Source organism: Canis aureus, chromosome 32 (genome assembly GCF_053574225.1).
Source record: "Canis aureus isolate CA01 chromosome 32, VMU_Caureus_v.1.0, whole genome shotgun sequence".
Lineage (NCBI taxonomy): Eukaryota > Metazoa > Chordata > Mammalia > Carnivora > Canidae > Canis > Canis aureus.
The window spans coordinates 12911934-12932035 of NC_135642.1; the positions used below are offsets into that span (position 1 = coordinate 12911934).

General features: G+C 36.6%; 1 protein-coding gene across 1 annotated transcript in view; it reads right to left on the reverse strand.

The window, feature by feature from the left end:
• Window positions 1-20102, reverse strand: part of INO80 (INO80 complex ATPase subunit) — a 129802-nt gene that overhangs the window by 66398 nt on the left and 43302 nt on the right. Inside the window, exons 9-19 of the mRNA XM_077880663.1 lie at window positions 19434-19637; window positions 16801-16996; window positions 15466-15533; window positions 14850-15059; window positions 14302-14382; window positions 13396-13491; window positions 6478-6537; window positions 5901-6043; window positions 4695-4779; window positions 3553-3670; window positions 2331-2416 (exon numbers count right to left, since the gene is read on the reverse strand). Of these exons, the coding sequence (XP_077736789.1) occupies window positions 2331-2416; window positions 3553-3670; window positions 4695-4779; window positions 5901-6043; window positions 6478-6537; window positions 13396-13491; window positions 14302-14382; window positions 14850-15059; window positions 15466-15533; window positions 16801-16996; window positions 19434-19637 (1347 nt within the window). The remainder of the gene's footprint in view (window positions 1-2330; window positions 2417-3552; window positions 3671-4694; window positions 4780-5900; window positions 6044-6477; window positions 6538-13395; window positions 13492-14301; window positions 14383-14849; window positions 15060-15465; window positions 15534-16800; window positions 16997-19433; window positions 19638-20102) is intronic.

Sequence of the window (20102 nt, forward strand, 5' to 3'; positions counted from 1 at the left end):
CAACTGTCCCAGTCTCATCACCATGTCCTCCTATATATCTTACCAACAATGCTCTGAATAATGTTTGCTAAACATGCTGCATATGTGAATGTTGTTCTACCTTTGTTCACAATGCTCTGGTTGCTTAGCATCCACCTGTTTCCTTACCACATTTTCCTAGTAAATGCCAATTTACCATTCCAGACCTAGCTCACATATGTCATCTCTGCTTTGATGCCTTCTCTAACCTTCCTTAACAGAACTATTCCCTTATCTGTGTTCCTATTATACTTCACATAGACAATCACTGTATCTCTTATGATACAATATTAGTTTAGTTATATATTTATCTCCCTTGGAAATCTGAATGGAACCTGAATAGAACCTGGACACTACATCTTTATATACCAGTGGCTATCAGGCAATAAGAGTTTAATAAAGAAGTGTATTATTTAAAAACAAATCAGAAACAATACTGATGTTTAAGAAATCTTAAGAAAAATACTATGCATGGTGATTAAGAATCATACTACATCTTCTAACCACATCCCCACTCACCAAGTAGCAGAAATTATGACACCGCTAGTTTTTTAAGCCCCTTCCGATATAAAAGAATTCATTGTTTTATATAGTATTTTCCTTCTATCAGGTATATCTGTGCAACACTACTCTTTAGTTAAAACCAGCCAGTTTCACAAAACAGTCATCAAGTTTTCTTAAAAACAAATAAAATAAAGGTACAAGGATACTCTTCTCTTTAAAGGTACATTCCCACCACAATCTTCCAAATAGAGTTACCAATTTCAAAATAATCAAACCTTCTGACAGTGATATAGGAGAATCACCTGATATCATCAAGAACCTTGGAAGATGCCTTGTAGGTAGAGAGTAGAATTGTGAGAAACAGGTGGGATATATGGAAGATGGGGAAGAACTCTGAAGGACTAGGTACTGGGAGGAAAGAAGAAGAAAGCAGAATATGGAGAGGATTCACAGGAGATAAGAAAAAAATAACAGAAGTCTGATAAGGATTCAAAAAAAGATATTTATAACCAAAAAAATGTAGTTTTTAAAGTAATCTCTACATCAAACATGGGGCTCGAACTCATTATCCCAAGTTCAAGAGTCACACGTTCCACTGACTGAGCCAGCCAGGCACCCTAACACACCAAAATTACTGGCTTAGTATAAGAAAAAATATTACAACCCGAAGCACACTCAACTTCTAAATCTAATTCTCGGTTTACAGAAATAGAGGAGACCAAAGAACATGTTAAACAACACCACAATGATGCAATTAGCAAAATCCTCTATGTGGAAAACTCTAGGAAAAGTAACTCAGTTTCTTCAACAGGGAAAAATAGTAGGGAGGAATTAAAAGATAATTAAGACATGTATCACCCAAATGCTATGTGTGGGCCTTGCTCAGATCGCAATTTCAAAAGTTCTTTAATTGTTTAACAGAAAAAAGAGGGAGGCAGGGAGAAGTTGGGAGGAAAACGGAGGGAAGAGAAACACAGAAAGAAAAATGGGGAAGTTGAGAAAAATGGGGAAGTTGACTGGATACGTGACATTACAATGGAACTATTGTTTTCTTTAGCAGAGGTGATAATATATGGTTATGTCTAATTTTTTTTAAAGATTTATTTATTTGAAAAAAAAAAAAAAAAAAAAAAGATTTATTTATTTGAGAGAAAGAGAACACATACAAGTGGGGGGAGGGGTAGAGGGAGAGACCAGAATCCTGAAGCAGACTCCCTGAATGAGGAACCCGATTCTGGGGCTTGATCACAGGATCCTGAGATCACAACCTGAGCCAAAATCAAGAGTCAGCCACTTAACTGAGCCACCCAGGGACCCCATAGTTATGGATTTGTTAAAAGATTAAATTAAAAAAAAAAGTCGAAATGTTTTAAAGATATATAAGAACATATTTGTAAATGAAATAAGACATCTGAGACTTGCTTCAGAATAGTCTAGAGGGATGGGGATGGAAATGAGTTGATCACTGTTGAAGCTGTATGATGACTACAAGAGGGTTTGTATACTATTTTTTCTACTTTTATAATGTCTCAAGTTCATAATAATAAAAAGTATAAAAGAAAAAGAAGAAAGAAAAAAATATTACCTGCCTTGGTTGTCTGACTCATTTTTTTTTTTTTTTTTTGGTCTGACTCATTTTAAGCCTTCTTTGATCCACTAAAGTTTAATGGTCTTTTCTCAAACTATTCGCCCTTCAACTAAATATTTACCAAGGAGGGTTTTTTTTTTTTTGGGGGGGGGGGGGTTTGTCCTGAAACCCTAAGGTGGTGCCTATTAAGCCTTAAACTGATGAAGTCTTCTTTCCTTACCTTGTCAGACAATTCATTTTCTACATCCTTCTTGATTCTCCTCAGCATAAATGGCTTCAAGATCATGTGTAAGCGAGAGAGTTGATCTAAAATGCCAAAAGGCCCAAGACAAATAACACATTATATTGATTTAACACAAACAAAAGAAGTATCATGATCATCTCTCACTAAACTGTTCTTTTAACTTTTGGCTTAATGAACCTCTAAAAGAAGACTGAAATTTAATCTTTCCTTAAATAGGAAATCAAAGAGTCTGAATTTTCACAGAATCCACCTATAGTTGATGGGGCAAATGCATTTTTCTATCATTTACTCAGACCAATAAGGACCACTTTATTTTTATTAGAATTCACCTTTAGAGTGTTTTAGGATCATTTTATCAAGGACAGAGTTCTCACACCGGTTGAATGGAAGCTATCTGGGGCTCCCGGTGTTCCCCCAAAATCATTTTTTCAAAGTGTGTTAGCAAATGAACAAATTGTAGTATAGGAAAATACTTTAGGACTTTTCTAATAGTTGGCAGATGTCCATTCATATCTATGTAATAAATACCTCATAATGCTCTTTATTTTTAAGATTTTATTTATTCATGAGAGACACAGAGAGAGAGAGGCAGAGACATAAGGCAGAGGGAGAAGCAGGCTCCATGCAGGGAGCCTGACATGGGACTCCATCCCAGATCTCCAGAATCACGCACTGAGCTGAAGGTGGTGCTAAACCGCTGAGCCACCCAGGCTACCCCCTCATAAGGCTCTTAAAATTCATTATTCAACAAGGTCAAAAGTATTGATAAATAAGGCTTAAAATATTCTCAGTAGAAACAAATCCTAATATAGAAAAAAAATAACAAAAATGAGCCCTCTAATATTTCGGTTTTTATCACAGGATAAAAACCTTCCCTCATCCCATAAAGAATATAATTCTGATATGAATTTTTTAGAAACTACATAGAAAATGAGGATTCTGAAGCCAAAATATGGTATTTTATGAATTCTACCTGTTCTACCTTGATTAAATAGTCTACAGTACAGCAGCATCACCTGTATTAGTCCTTTTGGCTCTTTTAAAGATGAACAAAGCACATAATTACTTTATAAGAGAAACATTCTCCTCATCCTGATTGTTCTACGAATAGAAGAAAAATTCTTCACATAGAAGCAAATACTCAATTATGTGGTTGCCTACACTGATAGGCAGAAAGAAAGTTCATAAAAGCACTCACTCTCATCAATGGCAGATTTGTTTTCGGCATGGCTCTCAATGTCCTTGGAAAACCATTCATTGAATTCTTCATGTGAATCAAATAATGTTGGCATAATGAAATGTAGTAGAGCCCAGAGCTGGAAACAAAAGAAGTGAAATACTGTAGGACAACAAAATGACAGTGTGTGAGGATATAATGAGGGTTTGGAGAGTGAAAGTTGCAGGTGTGTGTATATGTCTGTGTCTAGGTATAGGTGTAAGTGTGAGTGAGTGGGTGAGAAGGAATGAGTGTGTAAGAACATGCCTCATCAACCAACCTTAATTCTATAAGGTGCTATAAGCAAACTGAGATTATTTTTCAATTAATTTCAAACTAAAAGTTGGAAAGTACAAGTCCTGCTCAGATTTTGCAGTGGGATAGTTTTAAAGATCTTCTATATTTAAAAATATTCATTTCACAACTGAACACAATCTAAGGTAAAATAACTTGCTAATAATAACTCTTAATTAGGGGTCAGTAAATTATGGCCTATGGTGCCAAAGCTGGTCTGCCAACTATTTATTAAACATTTCTGTCAACTATTTTTATAAATAAAGTTTTACTGGGACATAGCCACACCTATTCTTTATGTATCATATATGGATGCTTTCATATTATAATGGCAAGGTTGAGTAGCTGCAATAGCAACTATATGGCCTGTAAAGTCTGAAATATATACTATCCGAAAAAAAAAATTTGCTCTCTGGCTCTTACAGAAAGTTTTCTGATCCCTGTTCTAGATGAAAAATTATCTTTTCTAAATAAGGAATTTTAGCTCCTCTCAGTGCCAAAGAATATTACCTTCTCAATCTATCATAAAAACTTCTCTGCATTAGATGAATAGAATTCCTAATGTGGTCACTATTTATTCCATAAGTACAAAGGAATACATGAATTTATTTGCTTATGCCAGAGAATAATAGGAATGATGCCTAAAAAACCCACTGAAAGCAAGCTATGGTCAAATTCTCCCTTTTATAGTGTGGATTTTAATTTGTACATGAAGACCCCTTCTGTAGAGGGTCTTCATGTTCCAAGTGGGCATGGAAAAGAATTCTATTCTGTGCTAGAACCATTCCATTTAAGGCAGGCATAAAACTGAAGCCTTAACTATTGCCTACCTCTGCCATGGTGTTCTGAATTGGGGTTCCAGTTAGCAAAAGCCGATTCCGACATTGGAACTGCAAGAGGATCTTCCAACGAACACTGTTCAGTAAAATGAATTACAAATTCCAAGTTAGCAGTAAATCTTTCTTTATCCTATTAAGACCTTATACTTCTAAAAATGCTTTCCAAAAAACTACCAAACACCCAGAATCAAATACTCCACCATGTACACAGTGAAAAATACTATTCAACAAAGCTGAGGACAGGAAATGACGCCTATATAACTGAAAACCTGGTATTAGGTTTAGAAAAAATAGCCTTCAAATGGGCAGAATAAGATCCTTTCTGGCTTGACAAAGTACTCTACTATCTTTGGTCCGTTTTGTTGACACAAGCCATTTAATCGTAAGGTATTTATCTTGTAGTAGAAAGCTTTATGATTATTAGTATGTGTGCTTCCAGTGAGTTTAGAGAGATCAATGGAGAGACAGTGGAAGAGTATGAGAAGAAAATGCAAACTGAGTATACTGCCCTTGGCTATAAGCATGTCCTTCTTCAACAGAGTATAATATGAAGTAATGTATGACAGAGGATAGAAAGTACCACCCTGTCAGTTAAAATGGATCTCTAAGAAAGTCTTATGGGCTCACCAACAGTTAATAAAAATGCATCAAAAGCAACATTTAATACCACTAACACTTTAAGGTCAAGTACTGATTGACTATTTAGTCTGTAGTTTTGAAGGTAAGAGGATATTTTAAACATGTAACTGACAATAAAAAAATCCTGTGGCTCTAATAACCATCCAGAGACCAAGACAACCTGCATAAAACAGAATCTACAATCTGTATAATGTAATATTCTACTTCCTATTAAGACTTCTTGTTCAAAATAATCTCTGAATCAAAGGGCAACGAGCCTTCTCCCACAAAAATGTTCCCTGAAGAACAAAGACCTGTTAAGATGCAATAATTATTGAGTAGAGAAATAAAAGTTAAGAAAAACCCTGTTTCTAAACATTGTTTGTATTCCATGTAAAATGCAAAAGGTAATTTTTTTCTGGTCATATACATGGTATATGTAGACCATATCATACCATGTTCTGAAACCTCTCTGATCTTTATTCACTGGTATATGTATGTATCATATGTTATCTGTATCATATATCTATATACCTATACAGCTTCAGTCTACAGTTTGGTTTCTATTAACTGTGTTACCTGGAACTACTCTTGAGTGCCTGAGCCTCATCCAACACCATGTACTGCCACTTGACCCGCTGGAAATACTTTACATCCTGCACCACCAGCTGGTAGCTGGTGATAACCACATGGAAGGGGGCATCCTGAGTGTAGAGGGTCTTCTGTAAATATAAGAAGGGAATAATGAAAATAAATACCTAATAATACATAAGATAATGAGGAATAGACTTTATTTTCTAAGGCTAAGAAGTTTAAGACAGTCCTACTGAAGATGTGCTTCTCCCACATGGTAGATGTGTAGTGAATTAAACCATAACTGCTTTTAAAGTACTTACCTTAATTACAGATCATATTAAAAATTAGTCTTCAGCTTATTTAAGAGTTCTTATTTAATCCTGGACTTAGAGTCTAGATGATGTCTATAATGGGCAAAGTGTTATAGAAGTAAAAAAGTGTACTTGCCTAGTGTCTAGAAATATATATAAGATTTTATACATGAGAAGTTACTCAAATAAAATGGAGAAATGATGGCATATGTATAGTGTGTGTATATAATATGCAGGCGTATGTGTATATGCATTAAGCTAAAAGTTACCTGACTCCAGAATCTCCTGATAACTTTTCTATCATGAGGATTTCCCCAATACGGTAGCACCTGGAAAAAGGACCATTATACAGATTACTTCTTACTTATAATCTTAAAAAGCATCATTATAAATGTTATTCAGAAGGACTTTAGAAGAACCTAAAGCAAAAAAGAAAAAAAAAAAGTAAAGAATGAATAGAGAATTCCTCTTCTGTCACTGCTGTTAGCACTCTTCCTGCTGACTGAATTAAAGCATACATACATTTGTTTGAAGGCTTCAGAACACTACTGTGGCAGAGCAGAATCAGAGAGGGTCAAGATCCAGAAAAGAAAGTCCATCCAGAAAGTAAAGCCTGACAGCTGGGACATGTCTTTCTTAAAGGTGTTGACTGATCCTTTCCAAAAGTTCTAGTTGGGAAACTAAGAAGTTGAGCAGAATTTTTTGTTTTTGTTTTGTTTTGAAGAGATGCAGGGTCTACAGAACAAAAACTGTAGTTCAAGAAGGAAAAATTCTGATAACCACCCACCTTCCTGGCCTTATGATGGGAATCCTAGGATACATACCCATGGGCAGGAAAGGGCAGCTACACATAGATGTGCCTTAAGCCTTAAGAAGTACTGAATCCCAGCTCTGAATCATTTCAATTCCTGACTAGATTAAGGTGGGGACTTTGAATTATTAGTGCTGCCCCCACCCTACCAAATCACTAGAGGACAAAACCAAATCTAAACACATATAAAGCCTCCTTGGAAGAAGAAAACAGATCCCACAATTATCTCTAGAATTTTTCTTATATAATGTCCAGTATACAATAAAAACGCAAACAAACAAAACCAACAAAAAACCCTCCAGACACATGGAAGACGAGATTCCATGACTGAAAACCAGTATGAAAAACACATACAGGAAATAAACCCAGAGTTAGACCCAGATGATGAAAATATCAGAAAGAGACTTTTTAAAAATAGTTGCTAATTTGTTCCTGGAATGAAAAGATATGCTTGGGAATTTCAGTGGTGTACTAGAAACTATAAAGTACCAGAGGAAATTTTTAGAACTGAAAAATATAACTAAAACTGAGAATTCAATTATGGGTTTAATGACAAATTAGATGCAGCTTAGAGAATATTAGTGAAACAGGTCAGAAGGAAATATTTAGACTAAAGCATGGAGAAATAAAAGAATGTAAAATTTATCACTTTTTCTGTGATGTCTCTCTAGATGTGGTTTTCTTTCAAAGTGCTTCTTGGATCTGTAGCTTGATGATTTTTGTTTTTTGAAAAATCTCAGTTACAATGAAATATAAAAATACAGGAAGAAATGAAGATCAATGAAAATAGTGAGTAGGTAATATGAATATATTTAAATAAATTTAAAATGTATAGATAACCATAACCATGCACGTTAAGTTGGGTGGTTAAGTTGGTTAAGCATCCGACTCTAATTCTGGCTCAGGTCATGAGCTCAGGGTTGTGCGATTAAGCTCTGTGTCCATGGTCTGTAGCTGGATGTGGAGCCTGCTCAGGATTCTCTCTCCCTCTCCCTCTGCCTTGACCCCACCCTGCTCACAGGCTCTCTCTCACACTCCCTCTCTGAAAAACAACATAAAACAAAGAAGTATAATAAAGCCTTGTACTGTCAGGGAACAGTAACAAAAAGTCAGGGATGCATGTTCCTTGACTTCTGGGTATTCTCCTGGGTATCTACTAAAGAATAAAATGAATACATAATTAGCAAACTAAGAAGGAATGAAAGAGTAGTAAATTCTAATCAAGCCAAAGGACACAAGAAAGGAGAAAAAGGAAAGTTGTAGAAGTAGAAGAAGCGGAAAGCAAACAGCAAGGCAGATTTAAACTTCATGCATCAATAACTACATAAAGTCAGCATAAATATTACAAATAAAAGGCAAGAAAAAACCTTAAATGTTAACAGAATGGTTAAATGTAAAAGAAAGAAAAAGATACTACATAAAACCAGAAGAAAGCTAATCTATTTAATACCAGAGAAAATAGGCTTAAGGCAGAAAGTCTTAACAAGAGGAATTTCGTAATAATAAAAGGTTCAATCCATCAGGAAGATAAAATAATTGTAAATTTGTAAAACAACTTACAGCCTTAAAATATAAAGCAAAATGGAAAGAAGAAAACAGAAATATAAAAAAAATTAAAAATTAAAAAAAAAAGAAAAATGCATAAACCCTTAATTGGTGGTTTTTTCTTTTTTTCTTTTAAGATTTTACTTATTTATTTGAGAGAGATAGGAGAGAGCACAAGCAGGGGAGGGGCAGAGAGACAAGCAGACTCCCCACTGAGTTGACCAGAGCTGAAGTCAAATACTTACCAACTGAGCCACCCAGGTGCCCCTGTGGCGAATTTTAACATACTTCTTTCAATTAGTAATTATAGAGGCAGACAAAAAAATCAGTAAAGATACAGAAGAGCTGAAAAAACCCTGAGCTAATCAACACATACAACGCTACACTCAACAACTGCACAATATCTACTATTTGTAAACAGATACAAGACATTTCTAAACACTGACTATATGGTGGGCCATAAAAGAAAAGTTCAACAAATTTCAAACGATTAAAATCATAAGAAGCCCATTTTTCTATCATAGTGGATTTAAGCTGAAAATCAGTAACAAGAAGATACCTAGAAAATCATCCTTTGCTTAGAAATTAAGAACCTCTCTTTCGTTCATTCTTTCTTTCTTTAAAAGCAGGCCCAACGTGGGGCTTGAACTCACAACCCTGAGATCAAGAGTTGCATGCTCTACCAACTGCTGGCCTGGTGCAAGATTCACTCTATTAAATAAGTCAGAAATCAAATAGGGACTTGAAATAGAAGTTAGAAATTATTTTAAAGAATAATGCAAATGTGACACATCAAACCCTTGGGTGGCTATAGTCATTCTAGAAAGCAATAAATGCCCTTAAATATACTAACTAGAAAAAAGCTAAAAATCAACAATCTAAGCTCTATCTTGAGATGTTAGAAAAAGAAAAAAGTGCACAAAAAAAGTAGATAATAACAAAACAGCAGAAATGAAATAGAAAACACACAAAATAGCCAAATTTAGGAATGAAAATTGAACATTAACTGTGGAAAAAATGTAAACCATATTTCTTGGGGGGAAAAAAGAAAGTCAGAAGCACTGGTCATACTAGAATTATAAAACAAATGTTACTCAGATACCTGCCAAATAAAATGAACTTTCAGATGTTCTCATCATAAATCTAAATATCTTTTGAACTCAAACTGAGAAGAGTCTGTATTTAACTATGTTCTGTAGGGAAGTGAACATATTTCTGACAATGCAACAGAGTAATGGAAGAAACAGTGAGTCGATAGAGCAGAGGTCATCAAACCTTCTCTGTAAACAGGCAAATGATAAATATTTTAGGCTTTGCAGGAAATATGATCTCTGTCACAACTACTGAACTCTGCTGTTTTAGTAAGAATGCAACCATAAATAACAAACAGAAGAGCATGGTTGTGTTTCAACATATACATGTTTAATTTTCATATACCATTAGTTATGAAATAGGGCTCTTTTTAAATCAATAGCTTAAAACCATGAAAACTATTTTTAGCTTGCAGCTGTAAAAAAAAAAAAAAAACAGGTGGCAGATTCCTTAATTAGGTTAAATTCAGAATGACTTAGCAATTCCAATTCTAAGTACATACCAAAATAACTGAAATGAAAACAGGATGGGGGCAGCCCTGGTGGCTTAGCAGTTTAGCGTCGCCTTCAGCCTGGGATGTGATCCTGGAGACCTGGGATCAAGTCCCACGTCAGGCTCCCTGCATGGAGCCTGCTTCTCCCTCTGCCTGTGTCTCTCATGAATAAATAAATAAAATCTTAAAAAAAAAAAAAAAAAAGAAAAAAAGAAAAAAGGACGGGTGTTCAAATGAGAACCTGTACATGAATGTTCCCAACAGTGCTACTAACAATAGCCAGAAAGTAGAAACAACTCAAATACCACTAAGAGATGAATAGATGTGTGTCTAGATAATGATGTATTATTCAATAGTAAAAAAGAATGACATGCTGACACATATTGTAACATGAAGATATTATATGTGAAAAGAATAAGAAGCCAGACATAAAAGGCCACCTATTATATGATGCCAGTTAGATAAAACATCCAGAATAAGCAAATCCAGAGACAGCAGATCTGTGGTAGCCAGGGCTGGAGGCAAAGGGAAACAGGGAGTGACTGCTTAATGGGGAAAAAGTTTCGGGATCCCTGGGTGGCACAGCGGTTTGGCGCCTGCCTTTGGCCCAGGGCGTGATCCTGGAGACCCGGGATCAAATCCCACATTGGGCTCCCGGTGCATGGAGCCTGCTTCTCCCTCTGCCTGTGTCTCTGCCTCTCTCTCTCTCTCTCTGTGTGACTATCATAAATAAATAAAAATTTTTAAAAAATGGAGAAAAGATTTCTGTTTGGGACAGTGAAAAAATTTTGCAATCAGCACTGATCATTGCATCATACTGTAAATGTACTTAATGCTAGTAACTGTACACTTTGTATTAGTCTATTTTATGCATGTGTTTTTTGTTCTTTCTTAAGTAATCTCTACACCCAGTGTGGGGCTTGAACTCACAACCCTGAAATCTAGTTGAATGCTCTACCAACTGAGTCAGCCAGGTGCTCTCCCTATGCATGTGTATTTTATCACAATTAAAAACAACAACAACAACAAAAATTAGTATAAACGAAAGTGGCAACTGGAACAGGCCCAAAGGCCATATTTTACGGATCCCTATAATAAAATCAAAATGAAGCTCAAACATGCAAATGAAAGCTCAGTTCCAGGCACAGGAACAAAATTAAAGGACATTGTATCAATGATGCAAGCAGTAATGCATTGCCATCTAATAAGCAGTAAAGTTAATACTGAAAACTCAAGTGATTTGGTGGAAATTTTTAAGACTTAATTTTTCAACTTCCTGACTGTTCAACATGTACTGGAAGAGAAAACAAAAATGAATGAATGAATGCAGAAAAAATATGGCAGCTCCATATTCCAAATGGCAAACAAGTCTACAGAAATAATCAACAAACTGACATAGAATAATCTTTTTGAAAAAAACTATTTATTTTTAAAGATTTTATTTATATATTTGACAGAGAGAAGGTGTGGGGGGATAGAGAGCGAGCCAGACAGCACAAGCAAGGAGATCAGCAGAGGGAGAGGGAGAAGCAGTCTTCCTGCTGAGCAGGGAACCAATGTGGGGCTCCATCTTAGGATGCTGGGATCATGATCTGACCCAAAGGCAGACGCTTACCCAAATGAACCACCCAGGCGCCCTTAGAATGATCTCATCATCTTAGAAATTCAAAAATGAGTTAGCCAAATTAAAAGCTATATATTTAATGTGCCTTGTAAACCTTTTTTAAATCTACAATCAGAGAGGTGGGGCTATAGCCACAAAGGTATCCTAAAGTGGAATATCCCAGACGTGTCCTTATTCCTTACAATACATAAGCCAAAAAACATCTGACTCCCATCTCCACCTTATCCTGTGCCCTTTATATTGCATGGAACCCAGTATTATTATGGAGACCCCAAATCAGGGAGACCATAACAATAACTCTTGATACAGAATTTCCATAAAATCTTTTTCACCAAGCAACCTCATTATCATTACATTACTTTAGGGACAGAACACATATTTAACTGATTTCCCCAGTTATACTTGCAAGCAATATAAATCTTACCCATTCTTTCTCATCTCAGTAACTTTCCACAATTAAACCTGTTTAATAAATCTTACCCATTTCTTACCCAACTTAACGCAACATACTTTCCTGCTGATTACTTTTGACCTCAATCTCACTTCTTTCCCTCTAAATTAGTTAAAAATCAACTTTCTCATTATCTACCTTAGACATTATAATCTGGACTAGTTCGAAAGATCTGACTTTAAAAGTATCAAGAAAATGGATTATTTATGCATATATCCGGGGGGAGGGGGACACAACAATGCCATAAGTTACAGGATATGTGCCCTAATAATGGGATTTGCCAAAATCTAGTTTTTTGGGTTTTTTAAGATTTTATTTATTTATTCATGAGAGACACAGAGAGAGGCAGAGACAGAGGCAGAGACAGGAGAAGGAGGCTCCATGCAAGGAGCCCGATATGGGACTTGATCCCGGTACTCTGGGATCACACACTGAGCTGAAGGCAGACACTCAACCACTAAGTCACCCAGATGTCCTGCCAGAATCTCTGTTAAACCAATAAGATAGATATTTTCTAAAATATTTTCTACTATTTGACCAGGAGCATCAATCCATGTGGCTAATGCAGCAAATCATTGAAATTGGACTTTAGCTTTCTCACTTAGGAAATGTAACGATGTAATACACTCTCCTACTGCTCCTATCAGTAACTTAAAAAAAAAAAAAAAAAAGATTTGAGAGAGCACACACACACACACGTACGAGAGAGAGAGAGAGAAAGCCAGTGAGGGAGAGAGGAGGCAGATGGGTAGGGAGAATCTCAAGCAGACTTCCCACTGAGCATGGAGCCCAGGACCCAGAAATCCTGATCTGAGCTGACCCCTAACCAACTGATGAGCTCCACCCGTCAGTAACTTTTAAAGGGGCTGAATGCAAAGTATTTTGGAAAAAATTCAAAACTCAGACCAATTAGTAAGGCAGCAAAAGAAAAGTCAGAAAGTTTATTTTAAAGAGCAACAGAGGGCAGCCTGGGTGGCTCAGCAGTTTAGCACTGCCTTCAGCCCAAGGCCTGATCCTGGAGAACCGGGATCAAGTCCCACATCAGGCTTCCTGCATGGAGCCTGCTTCTCCCTCTGCCTGTGTCTCTGCCTCTCTCTCTCTCTTTATCTCTCTGTCCCTCATAAGTAAATAAAATCTTTAAAATAAAGAACAGAAATTTTTGGATTTTTACCTTAAATTTAGGAACGAATCTAGTAAACTCCTGGTGCCAATTGTTAAGTGTAGAAGCAGGTGAAATTATTAAAAAAGGTCCCCAGATGTTCTCTCTCTGAAAGACAAAAACTGGGTCAGCTAACTGCAGGAAAACTGAAGATATTTAGTTCAAAATTATAATTAATGACAAGCGCAGCTTAAGAATAATACATTATAACAAGAAAAATGGTGCCTAGCTCCCACATCTGCATACTTAGTATAATATCCTATGTTAATAATAACACAGCAAGGAATTTGCTCAGAAAACATCTTGAGAAAAAATACCAAGAAATTAGTCCCACCCTCACCACTTATAGGTCCTAATTTCTATCATTTACCAAGCAGTTATGACATCCTGACTTTTATGTGTTGCTTTCCCTTTTATGTGTTACTATTTTCCTAAAATAGTAACAATTTTACTATTATTGGAGTTTTTGCTTTTCTTCTATACATATTTTCCCATTTAATTCTTGCAGAATTCCTACAAAGTAGATATTATCCTCAGTTTGTAGAAGTAGAAACTAACCTCAGGGAATTAAAGTGAAGTCAGAACAAAAGAGATTAGATGAATTGAATTGCCCAAGTTCACATTGTTCAGATGCGGACTTGGGTCTTCTAGTCTAACTAACTACAATGTCTTTGCCCTATACTAAAGGCTCTGGACAGGGGACAGGGGGCAATATTTCAAACCACACATTCTCAACAACTATTTTAGTCTTGAAAACCAAAATGCTTCACCATACTGTGTCACCCTGTAATGACCCTGAAGGCAAGGAGTTAGTCCTACTGTCCTCATATGCTACAAAGCCTAGCATAGCGCTTGATAATGGCTGATTCTCATCCCTGAATCTAGAGTGGGGAAGACAGAAAGACTGCATTTACCCACCTCAGCTAGATGGGCCAGAAGGGCAATACTCTGTACTGTTTTACCAAGGCCCATTTCATCTGCAAGAATGCCATTAATGCCCTGGAAAAAAAAATGCAGTCAATACCTCTCACATTCCATTACACAGAGTTCAATCTACTGTTCAAAAGAACTAACCAAACTATCAGACTTATTTAAACAGAAGTGATTAGAAATATCATTTCAGCACTATTACCCACTAATGCGATGATTACTTTTCCCAACTCCATAGCTACAACTGTGAATCATGATATCTGAGGTGAAGAGGCCAAAGCCAGGTTTTCAGCTAATTTCATCCAGGCAAAAAAACAATCAGGTTTACCCAAGACCACCGAAGACAAACTATGTACAGGATACAAACATTCTCCAATAAAATTTCACGTTAAAAATATAAAGACATCTTTCTGACCCTTGTCAAAGGGTAAAGCTTTTCAAAAGGGATGAAATTTAAAGCACTGTCTTGTACACTGAACTGACGACTTTAGGAAACCAAGTAATGAAAGAGTGGGTATGACAGTTCTAAAATTCACCTGTTCATAGAGATTTGCCAACCAATTCATGCCTTTCAGCTGATAGCCTTTTAATTTGCCATTAAAAATTGTCGGCTGTGGAATATCTTCCCCAGCCCGGATAGATGGGTTTGCCAGGCTGTAACTCTCCCCAAACCCAGTGCCAGACTTGTTTGCTGCCCGTAGGGCAGCTGCTCGACTTTCTTTTGCATCTTCATCAAATGACCTTGTCTGGAAAATAAAAACACATTAGAAGAAAATATGAGGGAAAAATGAAATTCAAATAAAGTTCATAATGACAATATATCTACCTTGTGGTAAATGGAACAAACTTTCTGATAATATTATGTACATATGTATATATAATATATTATGTATAAAATACAATATATGAAATATTACTAATATTTTTAAATTAACAATTAAATTAAGAATATGCTTTTGATGAGCAGCCACTAAGCCATATTACATGACTACCTGCTTCATCAAGGAATTTGCTAAAAATCTAATATAAAATTTGTTTGGATGGGGCTGGTGGGAGAAGGTCAAGTTTATACTGCCTTGGATGCTGTTACATGGGGTTCCTATGCTGTATAGTCTTTACTTTCTTTACTTACTTTAATTCAATCTAACTCACCCGAGCTTGATGAATATGATAAGCATTTTCAGCATTCTTCAGGGCCTGGGCTTTGAAATGGTTACTATCTGAAAAGGAAAACTTACAGATTATCACATGCTAACTGATCTCCTTCAAAGATACAACTCACACAACACTGTCAATCCCTAACTCCCTCAATTTACTCATCCCTAAGCTGACAGAGGATGAGAGAGCAGAAAAGTTCAAATTACATGACAGAGGTAAGGACCTAGAAGTGGCGATGAAGGTAGAGGGTTGCCATGATCTCTAGCAGCCCAAGCCAGCTCACAGAAGCCACCAGGAAACTAAGCTCATCTCCTAATCCTGGGTTTCTTGCACAAAGCAATGACAAAACAAAGAAAAGCAAAACAATGAGGATTCAAAATTGTGATAGGTTTTGTTTTTTTTTTAAGATTTTATTTATTATTGAGAGATAAAGAGAGAGAGGCAGAAACACAGGCAGAGGGAGAAGCAGACACAAGGAGCCTGATATAGGACTTGATTCCCAAGACCCTGGGATCATGATCTCAGCCAAAGGCAAACATTCAACCACTGAGCCACCCAGGCATCCCTCAAAATTGATAGATTTCTGCTGGGTGAAACTACTCCCAAAGAAGAAATAAAGACATGTGCAACCCCCAAGATCCTTGCAAGCATGCTCATTCTTTTTATTCTGAGCTCAATGTGATCTTGATCACTAGTTTCTGTAAAATTCCCCTCAAACTTCACCCCAATTCATTCCTTCCCTTGTGGTCATAAAAATACAACTGAGAGGCGTCATGACTGGGTCAGTTAAGCATCTGCCTTCAGCTCAGCTCACAATCTCAGGGTGCTGTGATAGACCCCCCCACATTAGCCTATGCTCAGCAAGGAGTTTGCTTGTCTCCCTCTCTTCCTGTGCCTGTGCTCTTTCTCTCTCTCAAACAAATAAATAAAATCTTAAAAAACAAAACAAAACAAAACTCCACAACTCAACAGTCTCCTTCTCATGCTTGACTTGTATCACCAAGAATCTTGATATGTGACGTGATTTTCTCTGCTGAGACAGAATCAACACCCTCCATATTTCTACTAACAAATCAAAACATATAAAATATTCCCAAACTTACAAGATCATATAAACACACCCTTTCCTTTTTTCCTTTTCAAATTCTTTAATAGAAGTTATTTTGTATGTTTGCTTATACTTTCCCTACTCCAGTGCAATAAATTCCCCTTTACTAATCATTACCTACTGATCAAGATAAAGCTTGTAATAATAATAATAATGTGCACAACTTCAGATATAAAAAAATGGAGGGTACCCACTACCTTACTTCCTGATTCAGGACTCACCATAATCCTCCTGTGTGATGTTAACTACCACCCCTCCACCAATGTCAATTTGTCTTTGGGTAGAACTGTCTTCCAGTTTCCTTAGGATTTCTTCTTGAATTCCATCATGACCCATGTCCCGTTTGCGACTCATGAAATGGGCATACAACTCTGTCTGGGTGATTAGGAAGTTCAATTTTCGCTGCTGTCTCTTGGCCTAAAGGGGAAAAAAGTTATTCACTAAATAGAGTCAAATCATCAATCACATACAAGATGTGATCAATAGAATTCACTAAATCTTATATATAGTTTGCATGTAATTCTTTTACACATTCTTTACCTTTAGAAAAGTAATAACTGCTAATGCACAATTTTACTATAATCAAGTCAGTGGACTTACAGCAAAGAATAGCCTTCACTTATATCTAATAATAACATATATTTGCTCTCATTTACAACATGGTATCTTTTCTTCATTAGGCTTGTGTCTAAAATGCTTATTTCCAGGATGCCTGTGGCTCAGCGGTTTGGACCAGGGCGTGATCTTGGGGGTCCCGGGATCGAGTCCCACATCAGGCTCCCTACATGGAGCCTGCTTCTCCCTCTGCCTATGTCTCTGCCTCTCTGTGTGTGTGTGTGTCTCTCATGAATAAATAAAATCATTTAAAAAAATAAATAAAATAAAATCATTTCCTGGGACACCTGGGTGGCTCAGTGGTTGAGTGTCTGCCTTCGGCTCACAGCATAATCCTGGAGTTCCGGGATCGAGTCTGACATTGGGCTCCCTATGGGGAGTCTGCTTCTCCCTCTGCCTATGACTCTGCCTCTCTCTGTCTCTCTCGTGAATAAATAAATAAAATCTTTAAAATAAATAAATAAAATTTTAAAAACAAAATACTTATTTCTTTATTATATTACTTTCCTAGAGTGGCACTGAGACACCAACTAAACTCAACCAATGCATTTTATTCCATAACCTGGGTGTAGATGCATGTGTATAGCTTTAGTATCTTAAAAAATGTAAACATGTTAAAAGATCTTCATCACTGAAAGTCAAAATAAGTGACCAGGAGCTATGAATTATTTTGAAAGTCAATGCAGGAGATATTTGAGAATAAGAAGCCAATCAAAAGAAGAAAACACTCCCAAAACCAATGTATAGTTATCTGTGATAATGATCTACAAAATATGAATATAGCTCAAATACAAACATACAAATATATACTTAGTCATTACTCTGCATTAACTATTTTATAATAAAATTCATATGACATACAGCTGACTTATCCTTGATCCACTATCTCCCCAAATGAAAAATAAAAACATAACAAGGAGGTTATTAGCCAATAAAGGAGACCAGTCCTAAAGTATTGTACATAAAACTGTGCTTTCTCTTTAAGGTTTTGCAGTACTTGAGCCAGATTCAAATCAGTAGGAAATCTAAAAGAACAGTTCAACAAAACAGGGAGTTATTTTTCAAAATGGATACAGGTGTTTATGTTTAGTATTTAGCAAAGCTAATGTATTATCAAGAAAACCTTTCCAAATTAAAACAAAAAATATCTCCTTTAATATTAAAAAAGTCAACTGCTACATGCCTAAAGGAATAAGGTAAATTAAAGGAATAATAAAGTTCCATCACAAATAGTTTTATTCCAAAAGATTGGAGAAAGACATAGACATAACCATGAAGGAAATTCATTGGTTAACTATCAACAAAACTGAGAGAATGTCTCACAAACTTAGACTACAGGTCTGGCTGCTTGAAAAATTTCAAGATCTGTGACTAACTCTCAAATGCTTCTAAATCTGGTAAGTATTCTGGATAGCATCAAATGTTTCCTAACACACTAATATGTTTATCTTACATGTGAAGATAAAGGTTACCCAGGGGACTTAAGAGAACTGGACAAAGTCCATATTCATCCTCAACGACATGATAAGGAGGGAAGATCAAGAGCTCAGAAGAGGCCACAGCTCACAGCTCTGCTCTGATAGGAGTTCTACCCATAGCTGAAAGAAAACATCAACCAATCCCTTGATTCCTTTCCTCCAGACCTTAACTTTCCTTCCACACATCACAATTGGTTTGCCCATGGCAGCACAGGATTTTTGTTCTCCTACTCTCTCCTCTTGCTTCCCCGAACAATCTTTTCACCTACATCAGCTGATATCAGGCTTAGAAGAATACTGGCTGAGAGTTAAACCAGTGAAACAGGTGGGGGATGCGTCTCAAAACTGGACTAGTTGTCTATCGTTTCTATCTGGCCCTAAATTTGGCAGCCAATTCTGCCCTTCCAACAAGGTAGAAACTGCAGCCAGTACCTGGAACCAAGCCAAGATAAGCTGTATGCGGTGTTCTTTTTCTTTGGTTCATCTCTGTTTTTTTCTTTTTTTGGTCCTCAGAAATATACAGAGGAATAAGGCTACAAAGAACAGAAAAACTTCGCATAGAAAAAGAGAGGTGAAGGCTAGAAAGAGGACCTCACTGAAAGGATAAAAATCAGTTTACTCAAGTTACTATCCTCAAAATTATGCCTTTAAATGATTTTTCAATGATTTCATTGATTAACTTATAATGTATGTAGTACATACCAATCTCTGGTTATGGCTGCAGCAATCAAGGTTTTCAAATTTTTATATTACAGTCATACCTCCCGCATTTCCTCATCTAACTTCCGCTGCTCCAAGGCCTCCTTCTCTGCACGCTTGCGGTGTTCCTTCTCCACCTTCTCATACTTCTTCCAGTAGAGAAGCATTTCCTTGGTGAGGCGGCGGGCACGAGGCAAGGTCTCCTTACAGTTCTTTTGGGCCTGCAAGGCAGCTCGACGCACCTCTTTCATGCACTGGTGGGCAAGCTGCAGATGACAACATTCACAGAAAAGAGAACACCCAACAGCAGGGCCAGTTCTCCCTGAGCTTTAAGCCACAGCATTCCTCAGTCTGCTCAGTGCACACAGTCTTCCTAGGGTCACATCTCTTTCTCCCCCAATGTGACTCATGTCCCCACATGGTACTATGACCCAGATCCAGACCCCAAGGCAATATATGGAATGAGAAACCTATATATTTATAGCCTTAGTAGATGAAGTAAAGAAGTATAATGATCTGAGATACAGTGGGAAGTTACCAAGTATTACATGCATTAATAATAATAGTTATTAACACATTTATTATATGCTAGGCCCCACTCTAAGCCTAACATATATTAAACTAATTTATTCTTCACAAAACTCCTTATGAAGTTGGTAGTATCAACATCATTTTACAGATGAAGGAACCAAGGATGGGTGACTAGCCCAGGGAAACAGAACTAATAACAT